This window comes from Aotus nancymaae, unplaced genomic scaffold (genome assembly GCF_030222135.1).
Source record: "Aotus nancymaae isolate 86718 unplaced genomic scaffold, 86718_ANA_hifiasm-v0.15.2.pri h1tg000018l, whole genome shotgun sequence".
Taxonomy (NCBI): Eukaryota; Metazoa; Chordata; class Mammalia; order Primates; family Aotidae; genus Aotus; species Aotus nancymaae.
Window position 1 is genome coordinate 21,170,745 of NW_026988430.1, and position 27,015 is coordinate 21,197,759.

The 27,015-nt window shown below is 38.5% G+C and overlaps 1 protein-coding gene across 2 annotated transcripts in view; it reads left to right on the forward strand.

Moving 5' to 3' along the window:
* The window catches only part of VMP1 (vacuole membrane protein 1), a 135,522-nt gene that overhangs the window by 90,649 nt on the left and 17,858 nt on the right, over window positions 1-27,015 (forward strand). For both annotated transcript variants that reach the window (XM_012445405.3, XM_064378417.1), the window contains 3 exons: window positions 12,279-12,359; window positions 15,953-16,069; window positions 22,152-22,213. In XM_012445405.3, the coding sequence (XP_012300828.1) occupies window positions 12,279-12,359; window positions 15,953-16,069; window positions 22,152-22,213 (260 nt within the window). The remainder of the gene's footprint in view (window positions 1-12,278; window positions 12,360-15,952; window positions 16,070-22,151; window positions 22,214-27,015) is intronic.

Here is a 27,015-nt window from a genome sequence, read left to right on the forward strand (position 1 = left end):
GAGAGTTGTTAATCAGTTGGCAGAATGGAAGCAATATTAAGAATAATTTGATTTACAGTCACTTTTGGAAACTGGCACTGTCTGCTACAGTTAAACATACACATACTGTATGATCCAGCAATTCCATTTGTAAGTCTTTACTCACCAGAAAGATATACCAAAAGATGTATACAAGAATGTTCATAGCATTATTTATAGTAACTCAAAATTTTCTTACTGTAGGAGATAGCTTAAAAAAGAAAAAATAAAAGATTTTTTAAATAATAGCTCAAAACTGGAAGCAACTCTAATGTCCACCAACAATAGAATAAGTTAATTGTGATATAGCTATACAGTGGAATAATATGCAGCATCAGCAACAAATTGATTACTGCTACATGCCACAGCATGGATAAATGACCTGGACATCATATAATGTTAAGCTAAAGAAGCCAGACATAAAAGAGGACATAGTGTATGATTTCATTTGTATAAAGTTCAGGCCAGGTACGGTGGCTCATGCCTGTAACCCCAGCATTTTGAGAGGTCGAGGAAGGCAGATCACCTGAGGTCAGGAGTTCGAGACCAGCATGACCAACATGGTGAAACCCTATCTCTACTAAAAAAATACAAAAATTAGCTGGACATGGTGGCACAGGTCTGTAGTCCCAGCTACTTGGGAGGCTGAGGCAGGAGAATCACTTGACCCTGGGAGGAGGAGGTTGCAGTGAGCCGAGATCATGCCATTGAACTCCAGCCTGGGCAACAAGAGCAAAACTCCGTCTCAAAAAAATAAAATAAAATATGATAAAGTAAATTTTAAAAATAAAGTTCAAAAATAGGAAAAGCTAAGTCTGTTGTAATAGAAGCCAATGTTAGTGGTTATTCTGGGGGGAGTAATTACTAGGAGTGCCACCAGGAGCGTTTTTGTAGTTCTGGTAATGTTCTATATCTGTATCTCAGTGGTGGTTACATGGGTGTGTTGTAAATTTCCGTTAAGATGTATATTTAGATTTGTATGCTTTACTATGTATGTTATGCCTTAGTTTAAAAAAATACTTGTACTATTCTCTCCTGCACCCTGCCCACATAAATTCAGTAACAGAAATGCATCTATATGTCAAGAAACCCATTTAATCCTGATCTTGACTCAGAAATAGTTGATAGGTTCCTATTTTGGCACAGCACTCTGAAATATGTGGTGTTCACAGTGCATTACATATTTCCTATGTGTATAAGTGAAAAAAATTTGTATTGATCAGTTCTCACATAATTTTTAAAAGGTGTAATTTGGAGAAAGTATCATGAGACCTACTACAGGCACAGTTGCCTCTAGATCAGTGACTTTTTTACTTCTTTTTTTTAAACTGTAGCCAGCAATACAAAATACACTGTACTTAGCAACCCAGAGCCGATTTGTGTGTAACTAGAATAAATGTTTCATGAAACAGTATTTACTTCCATTGCTTTTGAGGTCTCACCATTTTATTCTGTTCATTAAAAAGCAAGATGTATTCTTTTTTTAGAAAGAAAGAAAAAAATTTAAAAAAAAATAAAAAAAGCAAGATGTAATTTGTTACCAATTAAATTTTTACACCACATTTTAATTTAATGAAACTGCCCTAGATAATATATATAAACATAAGAGTATAAACAGGAAACCAAACTGAATTTTGTTTTCAGATTTCTAGTTACATCTAGTTTTTCAGTATGTAATAAATTTAGCTAGTTGCCAAAATAAATGTTTCTTACTGTTTCAAAGAACAGTCAAATCCTTCTTTGTTTCTGGTAGTTTTTAGGTATGCCTGCATTGATTTTGATAGATACGAGATCTTATGTTTATATTGCATGTTTTATATATAGTGTCTTAAAACTTCTAAATTTCTAAGTCGTTTTCGGAATAAAATGTCTTTGCTTTTATGAAATGTGTTCATGTGATATATTCTACTTGCAGTATTATATAGAGTTTTACCCTAATTTCTGATATATATAGAAATACCAGTGATCATCTCTGATTTTACAGTTGGCTTTATCTAACTGTGTAAACCATCATTATTGAATTATAACATGATAAAGTCACGTTAAATAAATAATGTTAAAATGTTTCATTTTCAGGAGTAGTTACACAACTCAGTTCTGATTTCTTTTTGTTCTTAAATGAGTGTGCATTTTGTTATTCAACATCTTATGGGTAGTAATTTAAAATTTATTAACTACTTTCTTACTTTTACAATCACTTTGTTTCAACAATATCCCTACTTTTTTGGTAATTCTAGAATTTATTTCCTAACCACAGTCTTTATCCCGTGACTTTATTATGTTATAATTCAATAACAAATAACGTGTGACTTAAAAATATACTTCACTTACTTAAAGAGGACCTATAAAATATACAAGATTAAAATATAAGCAATTACTTTAGTGATATTGTTGAGGAAGTCAACAGCAAGATAGAATATTTTGTTCACTTTGAATTCCATTAATGCTGTTTTTTTGTTGTTGTTGTTGTTTTTGAGACAGAGTCTCACTCTGTCTCCAGGCTGGAGTGCAGTGGCACAATCTCGGCTCACTGCAAACTCTGCCTCCTGGGTTCAAGCAATTCCCCTGCCTCAATCTCTGGAGTAGCTGGGACTACAGGCGAGCACCACCATACCTGGCTATTTTTTTTTTTTTTTTGGTCTCAAGCTGCTGACCTTGTGATCCACCCGCCTCAGCCTCCCAAAGTGCTGGGATTACAGGCATGAGTGACTGCGCCCAGCCAATGCTCTGTATTTTTAAATGAAAATAACTCATAGAGCACTGATACATGGGTAAAAAATAGTGATTAGGACACTTTTTAGTTTGTATTCAAGAAAAATCTAAAGTTATAACTGCATTACAGAAAATTATAAATTACATTGCAGTTTCTATTAAGATAATAGTTAATTGTATGATATATTTCATTTTACAAAATATTTAATGACATGATTATTAGGGTCTTACTAACAAATTATGTTTCAGAATTATTGTCCACTATGCTGAAAAAGCTTAAATTATTAAGTCATCATGACAAATAATTTCATTTCTGCCTAATAGAGTTTTTGTTGCTTGGCATGCATATTTGACTAGCACACAGAAACCAACAAGTAATTTTTAAGTGACACAAGAGCTTCACAAATATGCTATATTTTAACATAAATTTCCATTACACATTTGGAATCAGTATTGAAACAGTTGCTCTGTGGCTTGTTATATTGGCTGTGAAATCACTTCAGCTCCAAATCCAAAAGAAAGCATTATTAGCTCAGTAATTTTAATATATACAGTCATGTACCACATAACAGCCTTTTAGTCAATGATGAACTGCAGGTCTGACAGTTTATAATGGGGCTGAAAATTTCCCATCATCTAGTGACATGATAATGTAGCACAACACAATACTCAGATGTTTGTGGTGATGGTAGTATAAACAAACCTAGTATGCTGCCAATCATGTAGAAATATAGCACATACAGGCTGGGCGCAGTGGCTCACGCCTATAATCCCAGCAACTTGGGAGGCCAAGGTGGACGGATCACGAGGTCAGGAGTTTGAGGCTAGCCTGGCCAGCATGGTGACTACTAAAAGTATAAAAATTAGCTGGGTGTGCTTTCTCCCTCTCTCTCTCCTCTTTTTTTTTTTCATAATCACGTCTCAGCAATCTCTCTCTCTCTCTATATATATATGTATATACACACATATATATATGTGTGTATGTATGTGTATACATATATACACATACACACACATACATAGACATATATATGGCACATACAGTTATATACAGTACATAATACTTGATAGTAAATGAACTCTGTCATTGGTTTGTATATTTACTATACTATACTTTTATCGTGTGTGTGTGTATGTGGGGTGGGGGGTGGTCGTCGTGCGCTGTTGCCCAGGCTGAAGTACAGGGGTGTGATCACAGCTCAGTGCAACCTCAACTACCTGGGCTCTGGCAGTCCTCCTGCCTCAGCCTCCAGAGTAACTGGGCCACAGACACTCAGCTAAGTTTTTTAAAATTATTTATAGAGATGTGGTCTCCTTATGCTGCCCAGGTTGCTCTCGAAGTCCTAGGCTCAAGTGATCCTCCCACCTCGGCTTCACAAATTGTTGGGATTACAGGTATGATCCACTGTGTCTGGCCTAAAATATCTTATATACCATATTTTATGTGTACCTTTTTGATGTTTAAAGACATGTTTAGACTCGGCACAGTGACTCACACCTCTAATCCCAGTACTTTGGGAGGCCAAGGCAGGTGGATCAACTGAGGTCAGGAGTTCAAGACCAGCCTGGCCAATGTGGTGGAACCCTGTTTCTACTAAAAATACAAAAATTAGCTGGGTATGGTGGTGGTCGCCTCTAATCCCAGCTACTTGGGAGGCTGAGGCAGGAGAGTCACTTGTACCCTGGAGGCAGAAGTTGCAGTAAGTCGAGATTGCACCATTGAAATCTAGCCTGGGCAAGAGGAACAAAACTGCGTCTCAAAAAAAATATATATATATATTTAGGCCGGGTGTGCTGGCTCACACCTGTAATCCTAGCACTTTGGGAGGGCACGGTGGGCAGATCACTTGAGGTCAGTGTAAGGTTTGTTCTTGGGTTCTTGCCAAATTTAAAAAGAAGAAACTGAGGCCAACACAAGAAGATCCAATATGAAGGAATTTATTCAGCCTCCCAGGCGAGGTTCTGCGGTCCAACAGGAGGGGCCAGAGAAGTCATACGGACTCCTCTCAGACGTGGGGTTTTATAGGGAGTGAAGGAGCTCAATTGGCTGTGGGAGAGCAGGACTACTATTGGATAAGGTTACAAGCCTTTGTTTGCATACAGGACTTGGCTGCTATTGGTTAGAATTACTCGGCTGCTATTGGCTAGAAAGACTCGGCTGCTATTGGCTAGAAAGACTTGGCTGCTATTGGCTAGAATCACAAGACCTCGCTTGCATACTGGGTTCTTTAAGGGAAGGCCAGGCTGTGCGAGAAGGGGAGAAGGGAATATGCCCAAGCATGTCCGAGCTTTCGGAAAAAAGCTGGGGGGTGTGCGTCCGATCTCCTGGTGAGGCAACCGGCCTTACAGTCAGGAGTTTGAGAACAGCCTGGGCAAAATCCAGAAACCCCATCTCTACTAAAAATACAAAAAGTAGCTGGATGTGGTAGGACACGCCTGTAGTCCTAGCTACTCTGGAGACTGAGGTATAAGAATTACTTGAACCTGGGAGGTGGTGGTTGCAGTGAGCCAAGATCATGCCTGTGCACTCCAGCCTGGGCAAGAGTGAGACCCTGTCTAAAAATAAAATAGGCTGGGTGCCGTGGCTCACACCTGTAATCCCAGCACTTTGGGAGGCCAAGGTGGGCGGATCACCTGAAATCAGGAGTTCAAGACCGGCCTGACCAACATGGAGAAACCCCGTCTCTACTAAAAATACAAAATTAGCCGGGCGTGGTGGTGCATGCCTGTAATCCCAGCTACTCAGGAGGCTGAGGCAAGAGAATCACTGGAACCTGGGAGGCAGAGGTTGCGGTGAGCTAAGAACACGCCATTGCACTCCAGCCTGGGCAACAAAAGCAAAACTCTATCTCAAAAATAAAATAAAAGCATGTTTAGATACACGTATACTTGCCATTGTGTTACAGTTGCCTACAGCATTTAGTACAGTAACATGTTGTATAGGTTTGTAGCCTAGGAGCAATAGGCTGTACTGTATATTCTAAGTGTGTAGTAGGCTATAACCTACGTTTGTATAAATATACTGCATGATGTTCACACAACAGTGAAATTACCTAACAACTCGTTTCTCAGAACATATGCCAGTTGTTAAGCCATACATGACTGAAATGGCTTATGAAGGCAGGTAATTTAAACTTCCATAAGATATTAACCAAGTACACATTTATCTTCAGTAATATTGCATTGGTTTTACATTTTTTTGAGACGGAGGCTCACTCTGTTGCCCAGGCTGGAGTATAGTGGCACGATCTTAGCTCACTGCAACCTCCACCTCCCAGGTTCAAGTGATTCTCTTGCCTCAGCATCCCAAGTAGCTGGTCATGAGTAGCTGGGATTACAGGCATGTGCCACCACATCCAGCTAATTTTTGTTTTGTTGTTGTTGTTTTTTAAGACAGTTTCACTCTTGTTGCCCAGGCTGGAGTGCAGTGGCGATCTCAGCTCACTGCAACCTCCACCTCCCTGGTTCAAGTGATTCTCCTGCCTTAGCCTCCCTAGTAGCTGGGACTACAGGCATTCGCCATCATGCCCAGCTAATTATGTATTTTTTTTTGAGATAGAGTCTCACTCTGTCACCCAGGCTGGAGTGCAATGGTGCGATCTCGGCTCACTGCTGTCACCCAGGCTGGAGTGCAATGGTGCAATCTCGGCTCACTGCAACCTCCGCCTCCCAGGTTCAAGCAATTCTCTTGCCTCAGCCTCCTGAGTAGCTGGGATTACAGGCACGTGCCACCGCGCCCAGCTAATTTTTGTATTTTTAGTAGAGATGGGGTTTCAACATCTTGGCCAGGCTGGTCCTGAACTCCTGACCTCGTGATCCACCCACCTCGGCCTCCCAAAGTGCTGGGATTACAGGCGTGAACCACCGTGCCAGGCCCTAATTATGTATTTTTAGTAAAGACAGGGTTTCTCCATGTTGGTCAGGCTAGTCTTGAACTCCTGACCTCAGGTGATCCGCTTGCCTCGGCCTCCCAAAATGCTGGAATTACAGGCGTGAGCCACCACACCCAGCCTAAATATCTTTTTAAGAAAAAGAAATGTGTTACAAAAAGTAGCCGGGTGTGGTGGCACATGCCTGAATCCCAGCTACTCAGGAGGCTGAAGCAGGAGAATTGTTTGAACCTGGGAGGCAGAGGTTGCAGTGAGCTGAGACATGCCACTGCACTCCAGCCTGGACCTCAGAGAGAGACTCTGTCTCAAAGAAATAAAAAAGAAACAAAGAAAGAAAGAAGGGGAGGGGAGGGGTTGGGGAGGGGAGTGAAATGCAAGGAAAGAAAGAAAGAGAAATGTGAAGCAACAGTGGTACAGGAATATTCATAGTTAAGGCTTTGTCTTTCTGTATTTAATCTTTCAGTTCAGTTATAAGGAATTGCTGTGACTTCTTTATTAGTCTTGTAGCATTTGGGAAAATGTTTCTTGCCGTCTTCTGTTTCAGAAGCATGATTGGTTATGTACATAATCACTATGGGTGGTAGTAGGAAAGGTAATTTATTTACTAATAATTTGTTTTATTTTTATGAAAAAAGAAAAGTAGAAAATGATATGTAATTGCTAATTGTAAATGGATGCTTCTTATTTAGGTAGACTTAGAGAATGAAACTGTCATCTCAGGCACTTAAATTGTGAAATAGGTAAAAGTTGTGAAATGTGAATACAGAGAAATGAAACTATTAAGGAATTTCTTTTTAGTTTATGGACTTTTGAAAAAGTGAAAAATGGCAAGTGAGGAAGTAATCAAATTGGACGTGCTACATTGTTCCCACAATATTCCAGAACTATTAAAATATTACTTTTCTTTAACATTTAACTAGAACATTGAATACATAACATACAATTTGTGTGTAATCTTTTATTTAGTTTTTCTTAAAAATATTGTTTATTATTGGTGTGTATTTTTACTTAGCTTATTTATTTTACCTGAACTAAAAAAAGCAAAATTTGTTTTAATTTTTTTTTAATTTTATAAAAGCGATTTTGTTTTGGTTTCGTTTAGCTTTTTGGTGGTGTTACGTGTGTCTAATAGAGTCAAGTTTATTAACAAATAATACACATAGAATAAAATTCTCATTTTAAAGGAAAGTGAGAATATACATATTTTAGTTTATGGATAATATTATTCTAAAATCAACATGATAAGAAAGAGCTGCCAAATTATACAAATAATGAAAAAATACTGAAGTTGTTTTTAGAAAAACAACTTTTAAAACTACAGAGCAACAAGGAAAGCAAAATGACACATAACATATAGAAGATTTTAAACAATAAAAAAAAAATGTTTTCCATAACATTATACATGAAGCCGTTAAAACCATATCAGTAAGTTTTATACTTGTGGCTTTAAAAGTAAAATAAATTTGGGCTGGGCATGGTGTCTCACGCCTGTAATCCCAGCACTTTGGGAGGCCGAGGCAGCAGTCTGACACCAGCCTGGGCAACATGGTGAAACCCGTCTCTACTAAAAATGCAAAAAATAGGAAACAATAAAATATGTTTGTGTTTATGAAATCTAAACATCATTTATTTTACTATTGTAAAATACCAATACAGTGCTTTCCTGGGTTTGTTTTCATTACACTGGCAAGGAAAAAAATCAAGGAAATACTCCATCAAACTGCATATTATGCTAATGTTTATCTTCTTGTAATGAAAACAACTGTGTAGACTTCATATTAATATAATTTCAGTAAATGTTCACAGATTATTTGCTATGTAATGTAAATTCTGAGAATATTTCGAAAGACCTGGAAAAAAAATTATGGGAACTGAAACTAGCATGGTTATTGTGCATGTTAAATACATAATAAAATTTGTGAAATTCTTTTTCAATAGATGACTTTCACTCTTTTTAAAAAGTAAAGCTCTGTTAAAAAGGCACTTTACTTGTTTTCCTTATAATACATGCCAGCTTCAAATTAAAAAAATAAAAAATGTAAAAGGAAGTTTCAGCTTCACATGTTGATTAGATTAACTCTTTTTGCTCAAATAAAGATTACTGAAGCTCCCTTAAGGATAACTAATGAGGAGCACCCAGGCATCTGAAAGAACAAGAAGTCTGTTTTTAGTTCTTGCCTAATTGCCGTTAAGCAAAGATACTCTTCCCTAAAAGGGAAAAGTGGCTCCTTACTCGTTATTCCTCTTTGTTACTAATGATCACTGTGTTTTGACCTCTTTTTCCGGGTGTTTTTTAAACCATGTTTTTTTGATCTTCTGTAGTCTTAAATACCTTTGTGTATTATTAGGTGATCTGCATAATGTTTAATCATTTTGTCTTAACATAAACCAGTTAGTCTAATTTTACCTCTTTTCCTGTTTAAGTTTGTATGTGTGTATATATATCTATAGAGAAGAAAAATGCTGTCAGTTTGAAATGATAGCACAATCTTACTCGCTTGGCTTAAATAAATAGAAAATTCTAAAGCCCTAAAATTAAGATAATGCTCTTTGGCAGTCTTAAAAGGAAATTAATATAAATGAAAATAGTACACCAGACCTCCTAAATATAATACCTGTTGATCTTGTCTATACCATTTAATGTAGAAAAACTAATTTTTTATAATTGTATCTAGTAAAGATGACATTAACACTAATAAAAAAAAATTCCCACATATATCTGACTTGGAAAATTTATAAAAATTGTATTGTCTTTAAAATAAAACCTATATGCTTTTTTTTGTTGTTTACCTTTTCTTAGTAATTGAGTATAGTCTTCCCTCTCATTAAAAGTGGACTTGCTATAAAAATTTTAAGGGCTGTAAAGGAAGGCATTTTCCTGATTTTATATATTTAATTTTTGTGCTATAGTAATTAACATTTCACAACTAGTTTATAATTTAATAGTACCTGTTGATACTGGACAATTAAAACATTTCTCTTTACCAGTTTTCATTTAGTGCTTCAAATGGATTGTAAACTTAGTAATTTGGGGACTAATTGTGTAAATTATTAAAAATAAATGGATTTTGCAGAAGGATAGGCTTAGTGAAAAGGAGGAGCAGTAAATAATAAAATGTAATAAAATAGAAATGTGATTTGTTTTAATAAGCTATTTAGGAAAACTAATTTGATTATATGTTCTTAAATGGTTTTAAATCAATAAAACTCAGTATTCACACTTTTTTTTTTTTTTTTTTTTTTCCTGAGATGGAGTTCCGCTCTTGTTACCCAGGCTGGAGTGCAATGGCGCAATTTCGGCTCACCGCAACCTCTGCCTCCTGGGTTCAAGCAATTCTCCTGCCTCAGCCTCCTGAATAGCTGGGATTACAGGCAAACGCCACCACGCCCAGCTAATTTTTGCATTTTTAGTAGAGACGGGTTTTCACCATGTTGATCAGGATGGTCTCGATCTTTTGACCTCATGATCCACCTGCCTCAGCCTCCCAAAGTATTCACACTTAATGCAATAGATGCTAAGAAAAAACTACAGATTTCTAACCTTCAGCTAGAAATCTAAATAAAAATAGAAAATACCCTTTGCCTTTGCTGCAGTAGTTCAGTTGTTATAAATAAACTATAAAATTGTGGCAGGGCTCGGTGGCTCACCCCTGTAATCCCAGCAGTTTAGGAGGCTGAGGCGGGTGGATCACGAGCTCAAGAGGTCGAGACCATCCTGGCCAACTTGGTGAAACCCCGTCTCTACTAAAAAAATACAAAAATTAGCTGGGCGTGGTGGCGCGTGCCTGGAGCCCCAGCTACTCGGAGGGTGAGGCAGGAGAATTGCTTGAAACCGGTAGGTGGAGGTTGCAGTGAGCCGAGATCGCGCCACTGCACTCCAGCCTGGCGCCTGGCAACAGAGCAAGACTCTATCTCAAAAAAAAAAAAAAAAAATTGTAAAATTTTGTTGTAGAATTTAGCTAATGATTAACTTTGAGGGCCTATGTATTTGGAAGTGTTTATATTGACTGATAATATCTTTTTAAATATAGTTTATTGGTTTAGTTTCTTTGACTTTCTCATCATCTTCAACAAGAAGAGTTAGGTTTTTTGTTTGTTTGCTTTAATTTCAGTATTAACTACTGTGGTAACTTGGTAGGGCTATTCTACACAATATTATTTGCCAAAATGTTTTTGTAAATGGGGATACATACACACATTTTGTGCCAATTACAGAAGTATATTTTTCAGCCAGTTTGCTTTTCTGGCTTTAAACTTTGTTTCTACTCTCTATGATGGGTCTTTCCAGCTTCTAGATTCTCTGTATTGTCTTTCAGGAAGCTGAACTAAAGGCCAGGCACGGTGGCTCACGCCTGTAATCCCAGCACTTTGGGAGACTGAGGCGAGCAGATCACCTGAGGTCAGGAGTTCAAGACTAGCCTGACCAACATGGTGAAACCTTGTCTCCACTAAAAATACAAAATTAGCCAGGTGTGGTGGCAGGCACCTATAATCCCAGCTACTTGGGAGGCTGAGGCAGAATTGCTTAAACCCAGAAGGCAGAGGTTGTGGTGAGCTGCGATCATGCCATTTGCACTCCAGCCTGGGCAACAAGAGTGAAACTCTGTATAACAAAAAAAAAAAGAAAGAAAGAAAAAGAAACTTGGCTAAAGAGAGTGGAAGAGGTTCTATGATGTGAAGACTTATTAATAAAGCATTTACACACATACCAAAAATTAAAAATAAAGCATTTACATATTAGCTCACTTTTTTATCTTATGAACTATTTTCATTGGAATTTGGATTCGAATATATGCCATTTCAAAACCAGAAAAGAATTAGCGTCAAATATTTGCAGCATCAACATGCTGAAAGAAAATTATGGAAATAAACTAGCCAGCCGAATGCATGTTTCAGCATGGGAGGAGGTAGCATAGTGAAATAAAAAGCACTGATTTCACAGTCTGAATATTGAATCATGTCCTGTCTTTGTCCCTAACTGACATGATCTTGAGCACTTGCCCTTTCTGGGCTGCAGTTTTGTGGTCTATACACTGAGTATAATAATATCTACTCTACCTACACCCCAGGATTGTTGAAGGCTCAAATAAAATCATGGTGAGAACACGTTAGAAAACTAGCACAAGCTGTGCAAATGTAGGATGTTCTTTTGCTTCTGGGATAATGAATCCTTAGTTATTGCCACATAACTGTTTTTTCCATCTTCCGGATAGTGATCAGCGGAGAGGTTTACATTGGCCATCTTGAAAAATCCTATGCTTTCTACCCTGCTATTAATTAGATATGAAGTCTGGCAAATTATAGAAGAGAGGAAGAGAGAGATGTTGTAGGCCAGTGTTTCCAAAATGACAAATTGGTTCATGGTTAGTTTACAATATTTTGTTTATCCCTAGAATATCCAGCGAGAATACTAAATTTAAAGTTATAATGTTTTAGTTTATTCTTAAAATGTGGTAAGTGTTTAACTTTGAGGATGTAATATTCTATCAATATTTTACTTGCATGTGTTCTAGTGAACAACCTACTGTGATTTTTTTTCATCATTCATCCTACTCATTAATGTCATCAGATTGTGAGATCTTTAATAAACTCTAGAAAGAACCATCTTTCCTTCTTTTCCAACTTTTCATTAATGTTTCTAAATTTGCCTTTTTACAGGACTTTGCCTCCCGGGCCAAACTGGCAGTTCAAAACCTAGTACAGAAGGTTGGATTTTTTGGAATTTTGGCCTGTGCTTCAGTAAGTGAATTACATTAAAACAGAAATTTTACTAAATGGTAGTGTTGTATTTTGATCCAGTTATACTCCCGAATGAACAAAAATGCTGTCACTTTTATTGGGTGTGTAATTTTGTGAATCATTCAACATTTTTTTTTTTTTTTTGAAATGGAGTCGCTCAGGCTGGAGTGCAGTGGCATGATCTTGGCTCACTGCAATCTCCATCTCCTGGGTTCAAGCAATTCTCCTGCCTCAGCTTCCATAGTAGCTGGAACTACTGGCCTGCACCCCTACGCCAGGCTAATTTTTCTATTTTTAGTGGAGACAAGGTCTCACCATGTTGCCCAGGCTGGTCTCAAACTCTTGGACCTCCCAAAGTTCTGGGATTAGAGGCATGAGCCACTGCACCTGGCCCATTCAACTTACTAAATAAGAAGTATTAGTTACGAGGAAGAATTCATTTAAAACCTGTCTAAAGCGATGTTAGCCCATGGCTACTGTGACTTACATATCTTAAACATTTTTTTTTTTTTTTTTTTTTTTTTTTAGAGACAGAGTCTTGCTCTGTTGCCCAGGCTGGAGTGCAGTGGTGCAGTCTTGGCCCACTGCATCCTCTGCCTCCCAGGTTTAAGCAATTTTCCTGCCTCAGCCTTCCCAGTAGCTGGGATTACAATCTTGTGCCACTACACCCAGCTAATTTTTGTAATTTTAGTGGAGACAGGGTTTCACCATGTTGGCCAGGCTGGTCTCAAACTCCTGACCTCACAGGATCCACCTGCCTTGGCCTCCCAAAATCCTGGGATTACAGGCGTGAGCCACCACTCCCAGCCTACATATCTTAAATACTGTGAATTCATTTTCATTTCAGGATAAGTTGGAACCTTATGATAAAGGGAAAAAAAAGTTTAAACTCATTGAATTGTGAGAGTAACATGAGCAAATATAAGAAATGGCAGGTGTAGGGCCAGGCACAGCGGCTCACGCCTGTAATCCCAGCACTTTAGGAAGCTGAGGCAGGTGGATCACGAGGTCAGGAGTTTGAGACCAGCCTGACCAAAATTCTGAACCCCTATCTCTACTAAAAATACAAAAGTTAGTTGGGCCTGGTGGCGCACACCCTGTAATCCCAGCTACTCAGGAGGCTGAGGCAGGAGAATCGAACCTGGGAGGCGGAGGTTGCAGTGAGCCAAGATCATGCCACTACACTCTAGCCTGGCCAATGAGCAAAACTCCATCTCAAAAAAAAAAAAAAAGGAAATGGCTGATGTAATACTGTGTAAACGATACTGTTATTACATGGTTGTAAGAGATGAAATAATCATAAAACATTTGAATTTGGATGAGAAAAACAAAAATGACTTATTGACTTCAAATGTTACTAACAAAGGAATACTTGAATTCTTTTTTTTCTATTTTTCTTTTTGAGACACAGTTTCACTCTTGTTGCCCAGGCTGGAGTGCAATGGTGCGATTGCAGTGCACTGCAACCTCTGCCTCCTGGATTCAAGCAATTCTTGTGCCTCAGCCTCCTGAGTAGCTGGGACTACAGGCATGCACCACCACTCCCGGCTAATTTTTTGTATTTCTAGTAGAGATAAGGTTTCCCCATGTTGGTCAGGCTGGTCTAGAAGTCCTGACCTCAGGTGGTCCACCCACCTTGGCCTCCCTGAGTGCTGGGATTACAGGCGTGAGCCACCTCACCCATCCAGGAATACTTGAATTCTAATTTATTAATGTCTTTTTTTAAAGATCATATGTGAGCCAGGCGCGGTGGCTCAAGCCTGTAATCCCAGCACTTTGGGAGGCCGAGGTGGGTGGATCACGAGGTCAAGAGATCGAGACCATCCTGGTCAACATGGTGAAACCCCGTCTCTACTAACACAAAAAATTAGCTGGGCACGGTGGTGCGTGCCTGTAATCCCAGCTACTCAGGAGGCTGAGGCAGGAGAATTGTCTGAATCCAGGAGGCGGAGGTTGCGGTGAGCCGAGATCGCGCCATTGCACTCCAGCCTGGGTAACGAGCAAAACTCCGTCTCAAAAAAATAAATAAATAAATAAAGATCATATGTGACAAATATTTTTTTTCTTTTTTTTTTGAGACAGAGTCTCACTCTGTTGCCCAGGCTGCAGTGCAGTGGTGCGATCTCAGCTCACTGCAACCTCCGCCTCCTGGGTTCAAGCAATTCTCCTGCCTCAGCCTCCTGAGTAGCTGGGATTACAGGCACGCGCCACCATGCCCAGCTAACTTTTATATTTTTAATAGAAACGGGATTTCACCATGTTGTCCAGGATGGTCTCGATCTCTTGACCTCGTGATCCGCCCACCTCGGCCTCCCAAAGTGCTGACATTACAGGTGTAAGCCACTGCACCCAGCCAGCAAGTATTTTTTAAATAACTAGGCTTTTCTTTCAGAGTTCAAAAATGGAATTATATAAACTAATTGACTTATGAATGGTTCAGCCATCAGCCACAAGATACTTTCTGTAGGAGAAGAATGGGGGAAGTGCTCAAAAACAGCTTGTGGTTCCTTTGCATTTTTACACGAAATGTCTTTTAGCATTCTTAAATTGTGGGAATGTTTGGAAAAGGTATTTGTTGTAAATCACTTCTTTGTCTGGAACTGAGTATTTGAAACATCTGGATCTGTGTGCTCTCATTTTTAACACTTGATCTTCTTTCTAAATTTTATCACATGGCCCTCAGCCTTTGTATCTCATAACATAAAATACAAATTATTAATATTTTATGTTAATAACAGCACATCTACCCATAAATGTATTTGGGAATTCATTAGAATATTTGCTAATGATATGAGTGCTTACCAGATAATATTCACATTTCAGGCTGAAGATTTTAGAACCCTAATTGCTGATACAATCTTAAGGCTCTTTTTTTCACTCATACCTCACCTTAAAAAACAGCCACCAAAGGCCAGGCGCAGTGGCTCAGGCCTGTAAACCCAGCACTTTGGGAGGCCAAGGGGGGGCGGATCACGAGGTCAGGAGTTTGAGACCAGCCTGACCAACATGGTGAAACCCCATCTCTACTAAAATACAAAAAAAAATTAGCCGAGCATGGTGGCGCACATCTGTAGTCCCAGCTACTGAGGAGGCTGAGGCAGGAGAATCACTTGAACCCAGGAGGCAGAGATTGCGGTGAGCCAAGATCATGCCTCTTCACTCCAACCTGGCAACACAGCAAGACTCGATCTCAATAGAAAAAAGAAAACAGCCACCAAATAGTCAAGAATCCACTCATTTTATCCATCCAGTTCTCATGTGATGGGCAAGGGCACATGCATGCATGCGTACACACACACACACACACACATACACACATACACACATACACACACAGCCATGAGTAATATAAGGAAAAGAACACCTTGGTTTTCTGTGAGCAGATTGAACACTAAGATGAATATGAGACCCAGCTTCTAGACACATTAGAATACTTGCCTAACCTCCTTTTGAACAATCCAGTACTGATCAAGGAACCCATATGTCACTTTGCAGTGGAAGCAGGCTGAAAGCAGAATATCACGTATCAATAGGTGATAAAATTAAATCGTTCTTTGGATTATAATATGGAAGTCCTTCTTTTCTCTCTATAGATTCCAAATCCTCTATTTGATCTGGCTGGAATAACATGTGGACACTTTCTAGTACCTTTTTGGACCTTCTTTGGTGCAACCCTAATTGGAAAAGCAATAATTAAAATGCATATCCAGGTAATTATACCCCCTGATTCACTGCCTAATGATGATAAACCCATTATAAGACAATGAAACATGCTCATTCCTAAGTGAATTGTTAAGTGATTGTTTCTGTTTCTTTTGGTTGGTAGCTTACTTAGGTAATAAAGCATAGAATGTCATTTGGAGGTTAGTGATCTCCCTTATTTTCTTTCTTTTCTTCTTCTTCTTCCCTCCTTCCCTTTTTTCCTTCTTTCCTTCCTTTCTCTATTTTTTTCCCTGTGAAACTATTTATCCAGGACTTTTACCAAACAAAAATAGTGTTCGTGTGCAGGAAGATACACATCATTTTTATTACCAACCACAAGCTGAGAGAATATTGCCTTTCACCAATTCTTTCTTTCTTTCACATACTCTCTATATATAGAGTATGTGAAGCAGTTTCTCTCTTGGCACCCATATCCTTTACTGAAAAACAGCCAGATGTTAGTGAGGAGAATGGGGAAGAAGAGGGTCTCTGAAGAGGCGAGGAGATGTGGGCTGTGGTCAGAGAAGTCAGAATCTGCTACTCCTCAAAGCCACTCTTAACAAAATCGTTAGGACAGAGGGTGTGTATGTGTGCATGCACGCATGTGTGAATAGAGAGGAGAGAAAGGCTAAGAATTTAAATGAAGGGAAATGGATATGTGCTTCTAGAACTGTGATAGGAATTATTTCCTTCTACGGGCAAATCTCACTAGAATGAAATAAAAATTAACCTGGAAATAATTTATTTTAAATCAGTGTAGTTTGTAACAAAGAGCGGTATTAACCAAAAGAAAGGAAAGAGTAGCGAAGTTCTCTACCCTTGTATGATTCCATGATAATTACAAGTGTGTCTGTCCCCAGAGTTTCTAGGTAACACCTCTCTACTTCCAGTTCTTTGAAGGGAAGAGTGAAACAGGAAAACTTCAGCTGCTTCTACCTGTCCAGTTTGTAATCTTAGATTTTGGCATTTGGGTTGTTTATTGAGTCTGTCCTCTACTCTCCTGCCATAATGACCACTCAGAATTTCAAGGATGTTTTTCCTCCTTCAAGGAATGTATTTCCTCCAATTTAAATTAAGTATTTTATACAATCAGTGAACACAGGTTTTGGGTTTTTGGTTTGGTTTTGTTTTGTTTTGGGGATGGAGTTTCACTCTTATTGCCCAGGCTGGAGTGCAATGGCACAATCTTGGCTTGTCACAACCTCCGCCTCCTGGGTTCAAGCGATTCTCCTGCCTCAGCCTCGTGAGTGACTAGGATTACAGGTATGCCCCACCACACCTGGCCAATTTTTGTATTTTCAGTAGAGATGGGGTTTCTTCATGTTGGTCAAGTTGGTCTCGAACTCTTGACCCCAGGTGATCCGCCCGCCTTGGCCTCCCAAAGTGCTGGGATTATAGGCGTGAGCCACCATGCCTGAAAAATGGCAATATTTATTGAAAAAGATTGTCTAATTTTAAGCTGAGGGAAAAGGGAAGAAAGAAAAAGCCGATGAGGAGACAGGTTTACTATTAGGGTAGAGAAAAATCTCTGTGTGTGTGTGACTTTCCCCCTATTATTTCAGAATAGTTAAAATGTTTATATTACTAATATTGTTTACCCATGGAATGAGAAATGTTTGTTACCCTAAGCTACATCTGGATGTACATCAAGTGACATGCCTTTACAAAGTATGTCATTATGATACAATAGAACATAGCAAACATATCCCACTGTCTTAGTTTAGTGAAGGAACTCGGATTCTTTCCTTTCAGAAACATAAATGGATTTTAGCTTTCATTCTTTCTTTCTTTGTTTTTCTTTTTCTTTTTTTGCTTCCACATAGATACAGGGAATCAGCTTTATCTTTACAGAGCTTGGTTTGAATTCTAGGGCCTTATGTTAGTATTTTGCCTTCTCTAATACAGTTCCCTCAACTATGAAATGTGGATAATAACCACCTCTCAGGATTATCTCCATGAGATAACCAATGCAAATTACCTTGCACAGGTTCTGATAAATAGCAGGCATTAAACAATTCAGTTTCCTTAATCATATCAATACATTAAAGTTAAGGCAATGCCAAAGAATGGAAAGAACACTGAACTTGAAGTCAAAAGAGTTGGATTCAAATTCCAGCTGTTACTTACTCTTTAAGCAACTATTACTTATTAACCTCCCACCTCTGAGAATTACAAAATGGGTATAGTGATTCCTCTATCCTGGAGTATAAGAATTAAACCATATAACACATACTAAATGCTTTAAAGTGTGAAGTTCCATAAAAAGTTTAATCATTGGCTGTGCGCAGTGGCTCACATCTGTAAACCCAGCACTTTGGGAGGCCAAGGCAGGCCAATCATGAGGTCAGGAGTTTGAGACCAGCCTGGCCAATATGGTGAACCCTGTCTCTACTTAAAATACAAAAATAGCCAGGCATGGTGGTGTGTACCTGTAGCCCAGCTACTCTGGAGCCTGAGGCAGAAGAATCAGTTGAAGTGGGGAGGTGGAGATTGCAGTGAGCTGAGATCGCGCCACTGCACTCCAGCCTGGGCAACAGAGCGAGACTCCATCTCAAAAAAAAATTATCATAAATTGAAAAAATCTGAGTATGTTTAAAAATATACTAGTTTTGAATCTTTCTGAAATGAAAGGTCTGATAAGTTACATATCTGACCACTACAGATAGGGTACTTATGGCATAATACGTATAAAGCGGGACACCTAAAACTTACGAATTACTAGCAAAGTTCTTGTTATGAAATGAAATACAATAATCTGTTATTGTTCCTTAGGTATTAAGGACTCCAAAACTCTAAAAAGTTAAATGACAGCTCTCTTCTAGAAACAATTTTAAAGATCAAATAAAAATGTATTTTCAGATACACTGAAAATAATTGTATTATTCACCGTAGTTTATTGTTTGAAAAAATCCTGTATGACATTAAATCTTAACCATAGTAACTAGCATTGTAATATTTAAAAATTTGTGTTAGGGCTGGGAACACTGGCTCACACCTATAATCCCAGCACTTTGGGAGGCCAAGGCAGGCAGATCACCTGAGTTCAGGAGTTCAAAACCAGCCTGACCAAAATGGAAAAACCCATTTCTACTAAAAAATACAAAATTAGCCAGGCATGATGGCGCATGCCTGTAATCCCAGCTACGTGAGCGAGGATTTCAGTAATCAAAAAAAAAAAAAAAATTTAAAGTAGTATCCTCAGAGACATTGCCTTTGTCCCAAATAATGAAAAAAGGCAACATACTCATTTATGTTAGTTCATATACCATATAACTTACTTATTGTACCCTTAAAATACATCAGTATCATTTATTATCCCTCTACCTTCACACCCACCAGCACACAACACAGTATTATAAACTCCCAGGAGAGTAGAGATTTTTGTTTGTTGGTTCACTGATGTATTATAATGCCTAGAATAGCATCTGATAGATAGTAGGCACTCAATATTTAATAACTAAATCTAAGATTCTTCTTTCCAATGAAGGACTTCTTTTTAGATGGTTCCGTCTTTGTTCATTCTAGCACAATTAGTTCCTCCTTCCCATATCTTTTTTCCTCCTCCTCTACCTTTTCCTTTGTTTCTTCTATGCATGTGGTTAAGAGGGCTCTTCTGTGGTCTGTGCCTTTTGTTTATTTTGTAGAATCCCCACTCAGACTCCAGCCTGAAAGACTGAGACATACGTTCTTAAATGTGTCACACATTTTATGTCTTACCCAGAACAGTGATTTTTCAAGCTGTTACATACAAAAAGAAAATCCTGTTTTGCTGTTTTCATTGAAATTGAGCAATTATTTAGGGATTGGCTTATTTTGATTGTTAAGAAATAATGGTAAGGAAAGCTCATGGTGATGAAATCACTGAAAGGCAAAACCATTAGCTCTGTTGATTAGTAAAGGATTTATAGCTCTAAATAACTGTTTTTTTGTATAGACCCCCTGCTTTTCTTCCTAAATTACCTGTAATAATTGCCTTGCTAGCTTCATAATATTCACAAACCAATTGTATACCATTGCCTTATTAGTCTTCTTGCCAGAAATAAGGTACATTAGTCTAATCTGTCCAGTTTCCTGAGATGCATAGTGAGTGGATAAAAAGAAGACTACCGTTACTTATTTTCTTCCCCTACCCTTCAGTTGCATAGGCTAAAGTAATTGCTTAACAGACAATATTTAATAGAGCAATAAGAGTTTATCAGGAATTTGGAGAGACAATCCAGATATATTCATATTTAAAGCTAAATTTATAATTAATTATGTAACTAAATGTGACCTTGCCTTTCTCTGAATTTCTGTAACATATGTTGTGTTTTTGTTTTGCCGCTAATGGCATTTATATTATATATATGTAGTACTTATTAGCTTCTTACTATTTGTAGAAAAATGAGTAAGCTTCTTCTGGGCTTTGAAGAAGTATTCTCAGATTTGTGTTCCTTGAAAACCATTAACAATTTCTTATATTATCCATAAAAATAACTTCATATTAACATTTGTTGAACTGAGTTGAAAATATTTGCTACCTATTATCCTCTAAAGGCATCTTTACTTGTGTGTAAGATAAGGTATCAACATCTTTGATTGATAGAATACCACATTAACATCAAACTGACAACATCCAAGGTCTGATAAGGATCCCTTAGCCCTAATTCTGAAAAGCTGAGCTCATTCAGGATTTGGAAATGGAAATTTCATGGTATTTTTTTTTTTTTTTGCTTTAATAGAGATGGAGGTCTCACTATGTTGCCCAGACTGCCAGGCTAGTCTTAAACTCCTGGGCTCAAACAATCCTTTGCCTTTGACCTCCCAAAGTAATGGGATTACAGGCATGAGCCACCATGCCCAGCCTCATGGTTCGTTCATTCGTTCATTCCTTCCTTCCTTCCTTCCTTCCTTCTTTCCTTCCTTCCTTCCTTCCTTCTGTCCTTCCTTCTTTCCTTCCTTCCTTCCTTCCTGACAGTCTTGCTCTTGTCATCCAGGCTAGAGTGCAGTGGTGCAATCTTGGCTTACCACAACCTCTGCCTCTCAGGTTCAAGCAATTCTTCTGCCTCAGCCTCCTGAGTAGCTGGGATTACAGGCTTGTGCCACAACGCCCAGCTAATTTTTGTATTTTTAGTAGAGATGGGGTTTCACAATGTTGGCCAGGCTGGTCTCGGACTCCTGACCGTGTGATCAGTCTGCCTCAGCCTCCCAAAGTGCTGGGGTTACAGGAGTGAGCCACTGTGCCCAGCCTGGTACTTCTTATTAGAACTTTTCATGAAAGAGGTACAGTCTTTTCCTGATCTTCTGGATTATATTTAGCCCAGACCCCTATCCTTGAGGTAATCAGCTTTGATTTTACTGGTGGGGACTATGTGGGAGCCTGTGATTTTAATTGTATATACAATTCCAAAATACTTAGAATATATTAATGTCCACTATTCCCTCCCAGTCTTGGGTTCTATGACCCATATTTTCCCTCTAATACAGTCATGTAAGACTATAGTTCTACATAGTCATATAGTCCTAGTAAGATTAAGTCTGTGCTTAAGAAAAAAACATCTTTAAAATACAAAGTAGGGGCCTGGGCACAGTGGCTCATGCCTATAATCTCAGCACTTTGGGAGGCCAAGGTGGGCGGATCATGAGGTCAGGAGTTCAAGACCAGCCTGACCACCATGGTGAAACCCCGTCTCTACTAAAAAATACAAAAATTAGCCAGGCATGGTGGCGTGCATCTGTAATCCCAGCTACTCGGGAAGCTGAGGCAGGAAAATTGCTTGAACCCAGCTATTCAGGAGGCTGAGATAGGAGAATCGCTTGACCCAGCCACTTGGGAGGCTGATGTAGGAGAATCGTTTGACCCTGGAAGGCAGAGATTACAGTGAGCCGAGATTGTGCCACTGCACTCCAGCCTGGGTGACAAAGTGAGACTCTGTCTCAAAAAAAAAAGTAGGTAACATTTGAATTAAATGTTATCTTTTATTTTCAAAGAAATTTAAAAATTGTAATTAGGGGCACAATCTTACCTCTTTAGACAATTACCAGAATTGTGAATTTATGTTGGTTTTTTGATGACTAAATAATTTATTTTAACTGATGTTTTCCTTACAGAAAATTTTTGTTATAATAACGTTCAGCAAGCACATAGTGGAGCAAATGGTGGCTTTCATTGGGTAAGTAATTCTTTAAGGACTAATATTAATATAATTACTGTTTGAATGGGAGTAAATGTGTACAAGACTGAATTGAAATAGAATTTTTAACATAGCTCCTTATATTTTGAGAAGCAAAAATAACTTGCTGTTATTAGTAAATGAAGAAGACTTTCTTGTTCTACAGTAGGGAAGGATGAAGCTCACATTATCCCTGTTCAATTGTAAGCCAAACATGTATCAAGTCATGTAATTCTGGGTTTAAAAGAAGCTTTGGGGTTTGAATCTGTAGCCCCACCAAAGAAATAAATTTTCTTTATATAAAAGATATGTGTGGCCAGGCGTGGTAGCTCACGCCTGTAATCCAAGCACTTTGGAGGCCAAGGCGGGCGGATCACCTGAGGTCAGGAGTTCAAGACCAGCCTGACCAACATGGTGAAACCCCGTCTTTAAAAAAAAAAAAAAAAAAAAGATATTTGTGTATCATTACAGTTTAATGGTGCTTTAGTACAGTGCTGTGATTTTTGGCCAAACTGGATGCCAGATACACAGTTGCATTTAATGTAAATATAAATCTTACATAAAATTCTAGTATTTTTTTTACAAAACCTAGCCAGCCGTGGTGGCAGGCGCCTGTAGTCCCAGCTACTCAAGGAGGCTGAGGCAGGAGAATCACTTGAACCTGGGAGGCAGAATTGCAGTGAGCTGAGATTGTGCCATTGCACTCCAGCCTGGGTGACAGAGTGAGACTCCATCTCAAAAAAAAAAAAAAATTAGTGTTTCATAAGTAAGTCATGTTAGATGGCATAATATTAACAAAATATGTCAGGTCACTATTATTTCAGTAGAGAAAAATTGATTTTTTTTTTTTTTTTTGAGATGGAGTCTTGCTCTGTCACCCAGGCTGGAGTGCAATGGCACAATCTCAGTTCACTGCAACCTCCGTCTCTGAGGTTCAAGCAGTTCTCCTGCCTCAGCTTCCCAAGTAGCTGGCATTACAGGCATGTGCCACCATGCCCAGCTAATTTTTTGTATTTTTAGTAAAGACAGGGTTTAGCCATGTTGGTCAGGGTGGTCTTGAACTCCTGACCTTGTGATTCACCTGCGTCGGCCTCCCAAAGTGCTGGGATTGCAGGTGTGAGCCACCACTCCCCGCCAAATTAGGCCATTTTGAAAGGCTAAACTTGTAAGTGTATTAGGTGAAAAAAAAAAACAAAAAACGCTAAACTATCCAAAGCTTTTATTTTTGTGTTTAGTTTTAAGAAGTGAATAAGACCAGTTAACATAAGATTTAAATGATATTCTTACAAAATTGTGGAGTTCAGTTTAATAAAACAGTGAAGATATACTTTGTTTGATTAATCAGATTAACTTTCAGCTGGAATATGAACACTATCAGGTATTAAATTGCAATAAAACCAAAAGTTGTTCAGTTTTTAATTTATTATTATACGGGAGAGATTTTTTTTTTTTTTTTTTAAGACGGGTTTTCACCATGTTGGTCAGGCTGGTCTTGAACTCCCGACCTCAGGTGATCTGCCCACCTTGGCCTCCAAAGTGCTTGGATTACAGGCGTGAGCCACCACGCCTAGCCTGGAGAGATTTTTTTTTCGTTCAGAAGTACAACTGCCCCATGGTGGAAAAGTGTCAAGTTTAAGGGCCCTTTCTTTAGTTTTAATGTAAATCTTTATCTTAGCAGCCACTTACAGAGCAAACATTTATGAAAATTTTTGCTATTTAAAAACAAAATGCCACTTTCTGTCCAGTTTGTGACTATTGGTTTTTTTAGTCATATGTATATTCATTCTTTTCTATGTTTTGTAATAAAATAGTTTTTAAGCCGGGTGCGGTGGCTCACGCCTGTAATCCTAGCACTTTGGGAGTCCGAGGTGGGTGGATCACCTGAGGTCAGGAGTTCAAGACCAGCCTGACCATCATGGAGAAACCCCATCTTTTAATAATAAATAAACAAATAAATAAATAAATAAAATAGTTTTTGATATTTGCTAGTTTAGCTTTACTATAAGGAAAACATATATTTTCGAGAGCATACTTAGTGGAGCCATTCATCAGTTTCATTAATTCCTGAGCTTGTAAGTGTGGGTTATAACTTGTACACTAAAATTTATATTTAAAGTTAAATTTACTCTAGTTTTTTGCTGCCTGAATCCTTACAAATAAAATATTTTATATGGCACCATATATCACATTTAAAGACAAAAAATATTCTTGTCCCTTATTTTTTATTCATTTATTTATTTTTGTAGAGACAGGGATCTCGCTTTGCTGTCCAGACTGGTCTCAATTCCACGTTTCAAGTAGTCCTTCTACCTCAGCCTCCCAAAATGTTGAGATTACAGGCATGAGCCATCGTACCTGGCCTTCCCTTATTTTTTAAATGTAAGGAAAACATTTCATTTATGCTTAGAGACTTACTACTCTACCTTGAGACTGCAGAGCGCAGTACATATAAACACCATGCATTCTTTGTTTTTTTCCTATACAGAACATTAATAGAAAGAAGTTTTTCAGCTACTCCTACATCTTCACCACTAGTACCTTCTATTTCCCCAGCCTTTGGAGTTTCTAGGAAGTTAAATTACTTAGCTACCTGTTTCATCTACCCATATCCAGTTTCACTCCCTTCCAATCTGTTCACCATGTTGCAGTCAGTAACCTTTTTGAAATTTTAATCTGGACATTATCAGCACTGTCTTCACTCCCTTTCTCCTCCTCTTCGTCAAACCCTTCACTCACTTGTTTTCCCTTCATTCTTAAGATAAAGTCAAAACTCCTTAACAGGGTTTATAAGCTGCCCTTCCCTGTGTCCCCTCTAGTTTTCTCTTCTGAAACCACTTTGTCCATATTTGAGTCTTCCACCACCGGTCTTTGCTTGTGCTTTTCTCTTTGCCAAGTTCAAGATATCTCAACCTTGGCACTGTTGACTTTTTTTAGATCAGATAATTATTTGTTATGGGGAACTGTATTATAAGAGATGTAGCACCATCTTTCTTGTCTACTCAGTGCATACAACTAGTACTTCCCAATCATGACAATCACAGATGTCTCCAGACATTGCCAAATGTCACATGGGGAGTAAACCTGCCACCCTCATTGAGAATCACTTGCCTAAACAATGTCCTTTAGATTTTAGCCATTGCATTCTCAGAAAGCCTTCCCTGACTTGACCTAATACCATCTTTACCAGGGGCCTTTCTTCACAGCAAGAACCGAGATCCTGCCACTAAACTCTAGCCTGGGTGGCAGAGTGAGACTCCGTCTCCAAAAAAAAGACCTGAATGGTATAGTAAATCATCAAACTAAATTAGTAAAATTCAGAATGCAGTCTTTTGAAGGAGATTTAAAACTTTGCAGTCACAAATAAAGGAGTGATAAAGACAAGCATGAAAAAAGTCAGCAGCAGTTCAAATTTAAAATAAAATTATGAGATAATAAGGCTAGGAAGAATGAAAAATGAATCCTGGGTCAGGTGCAGAAGCTCAAGCCTGTAATCCTAGCTTTTGGCTATAATCCCTGCACTTTGGGCAGATCACCTGAGGTCAGGAATTTGAGACCAGCCTGGCCAACATGGTGAACTCCATCTCTACTAAAAATACAAAAATTAGCTGGGCATAGTGGTGGGTGCCTGTAGTGCCAGCTACTCAGGAGGCTGAGGCAGGAGAATCGCTTGAATCTAGAAGGCAGAGCTTGCAGTGAGCCGAGATCACACCACTGCACTCCAGCCTGGGCAACAGAGTGAGACTCTGTTTCAAAAAAAAGAAAGAAAGAAAGAAAACATGAATCCCATGAGTAAAGACAGCTTGGGAGTAGTATAGTGAAAAGAGCCCAGACTTTTGGACAAACAAAGCTAAATTTGAATATGAACTCTGCCACAGAACAGTTATTTAACTTCTAGTTGCTGTTCTTGCAAACTTGTTTCTCTGGGTAACTTTTCTCCAGTTTGGGTGGCCACTGATAAACTTTCCTACTTCAGTCAAAATGTGAAATGTCCTGTAACCAAATATTTTTACAGCTTAGTTGAAACATACTCATATCAATGAGTTAACATTCCAAAGCATGTGGATTTTTAAAATGCCTTTTGTCTCAAGTTTGTTATTGCCTTTGTTTTCAAAGTGTCATTTTTCAAAAGTTACTATGACTATGGATGAAAAATTAGACTTCTAGGTGACTATATTGTGTGCCCTCAGGCAAGATTTAGGGAAAGCCTACCTCTCCTTAAAGAAAGTATCCATCTTACTTTACTCCTCAATCAGTAAAATGCTTTTATCAAAGATTATACAAATAATTCTTTTTTTTTTTTTTTTTGAAACGGAGTCTTGCTCTTGTTGCCCAGGCTGCAGTGCAATGGCACAATCTCAGTAGACTGCAACCTCCACCTCCCAGGTTCAAGCGATTCTCCTGCCTGAGCCTCCTCATTAGCTGGAATTACAGGCATGCACCACCACGCCTGGCCAATTTTTGTATTTTTCGTGGAGACAGGGTTTTCCATGTTGGTCAGGTTGGTGTAGAACTCTTGACCTCAGGTGATCCACCCACCTTAGCCTCGCAAAGTGCTGGGATTACAGGCGTGAGCCACTACACTCGGCCACAAATAATTCTTGAAGAAACTTTTTTTTAATATAGTAGGCACTTTATATATTTTGTAATATTTATTATAAGTTTACTTCTAATTGCAGCCCTGTATGATAGGTATTTAGTTTTATTAACTTCATAAAAAGGGTATCAAAAATCTTTTGGCCAGGCACGATGACTCACATCTGTAATCCCAGCACTTTCGGAGGCCATGGCGGGCGGATCACCTG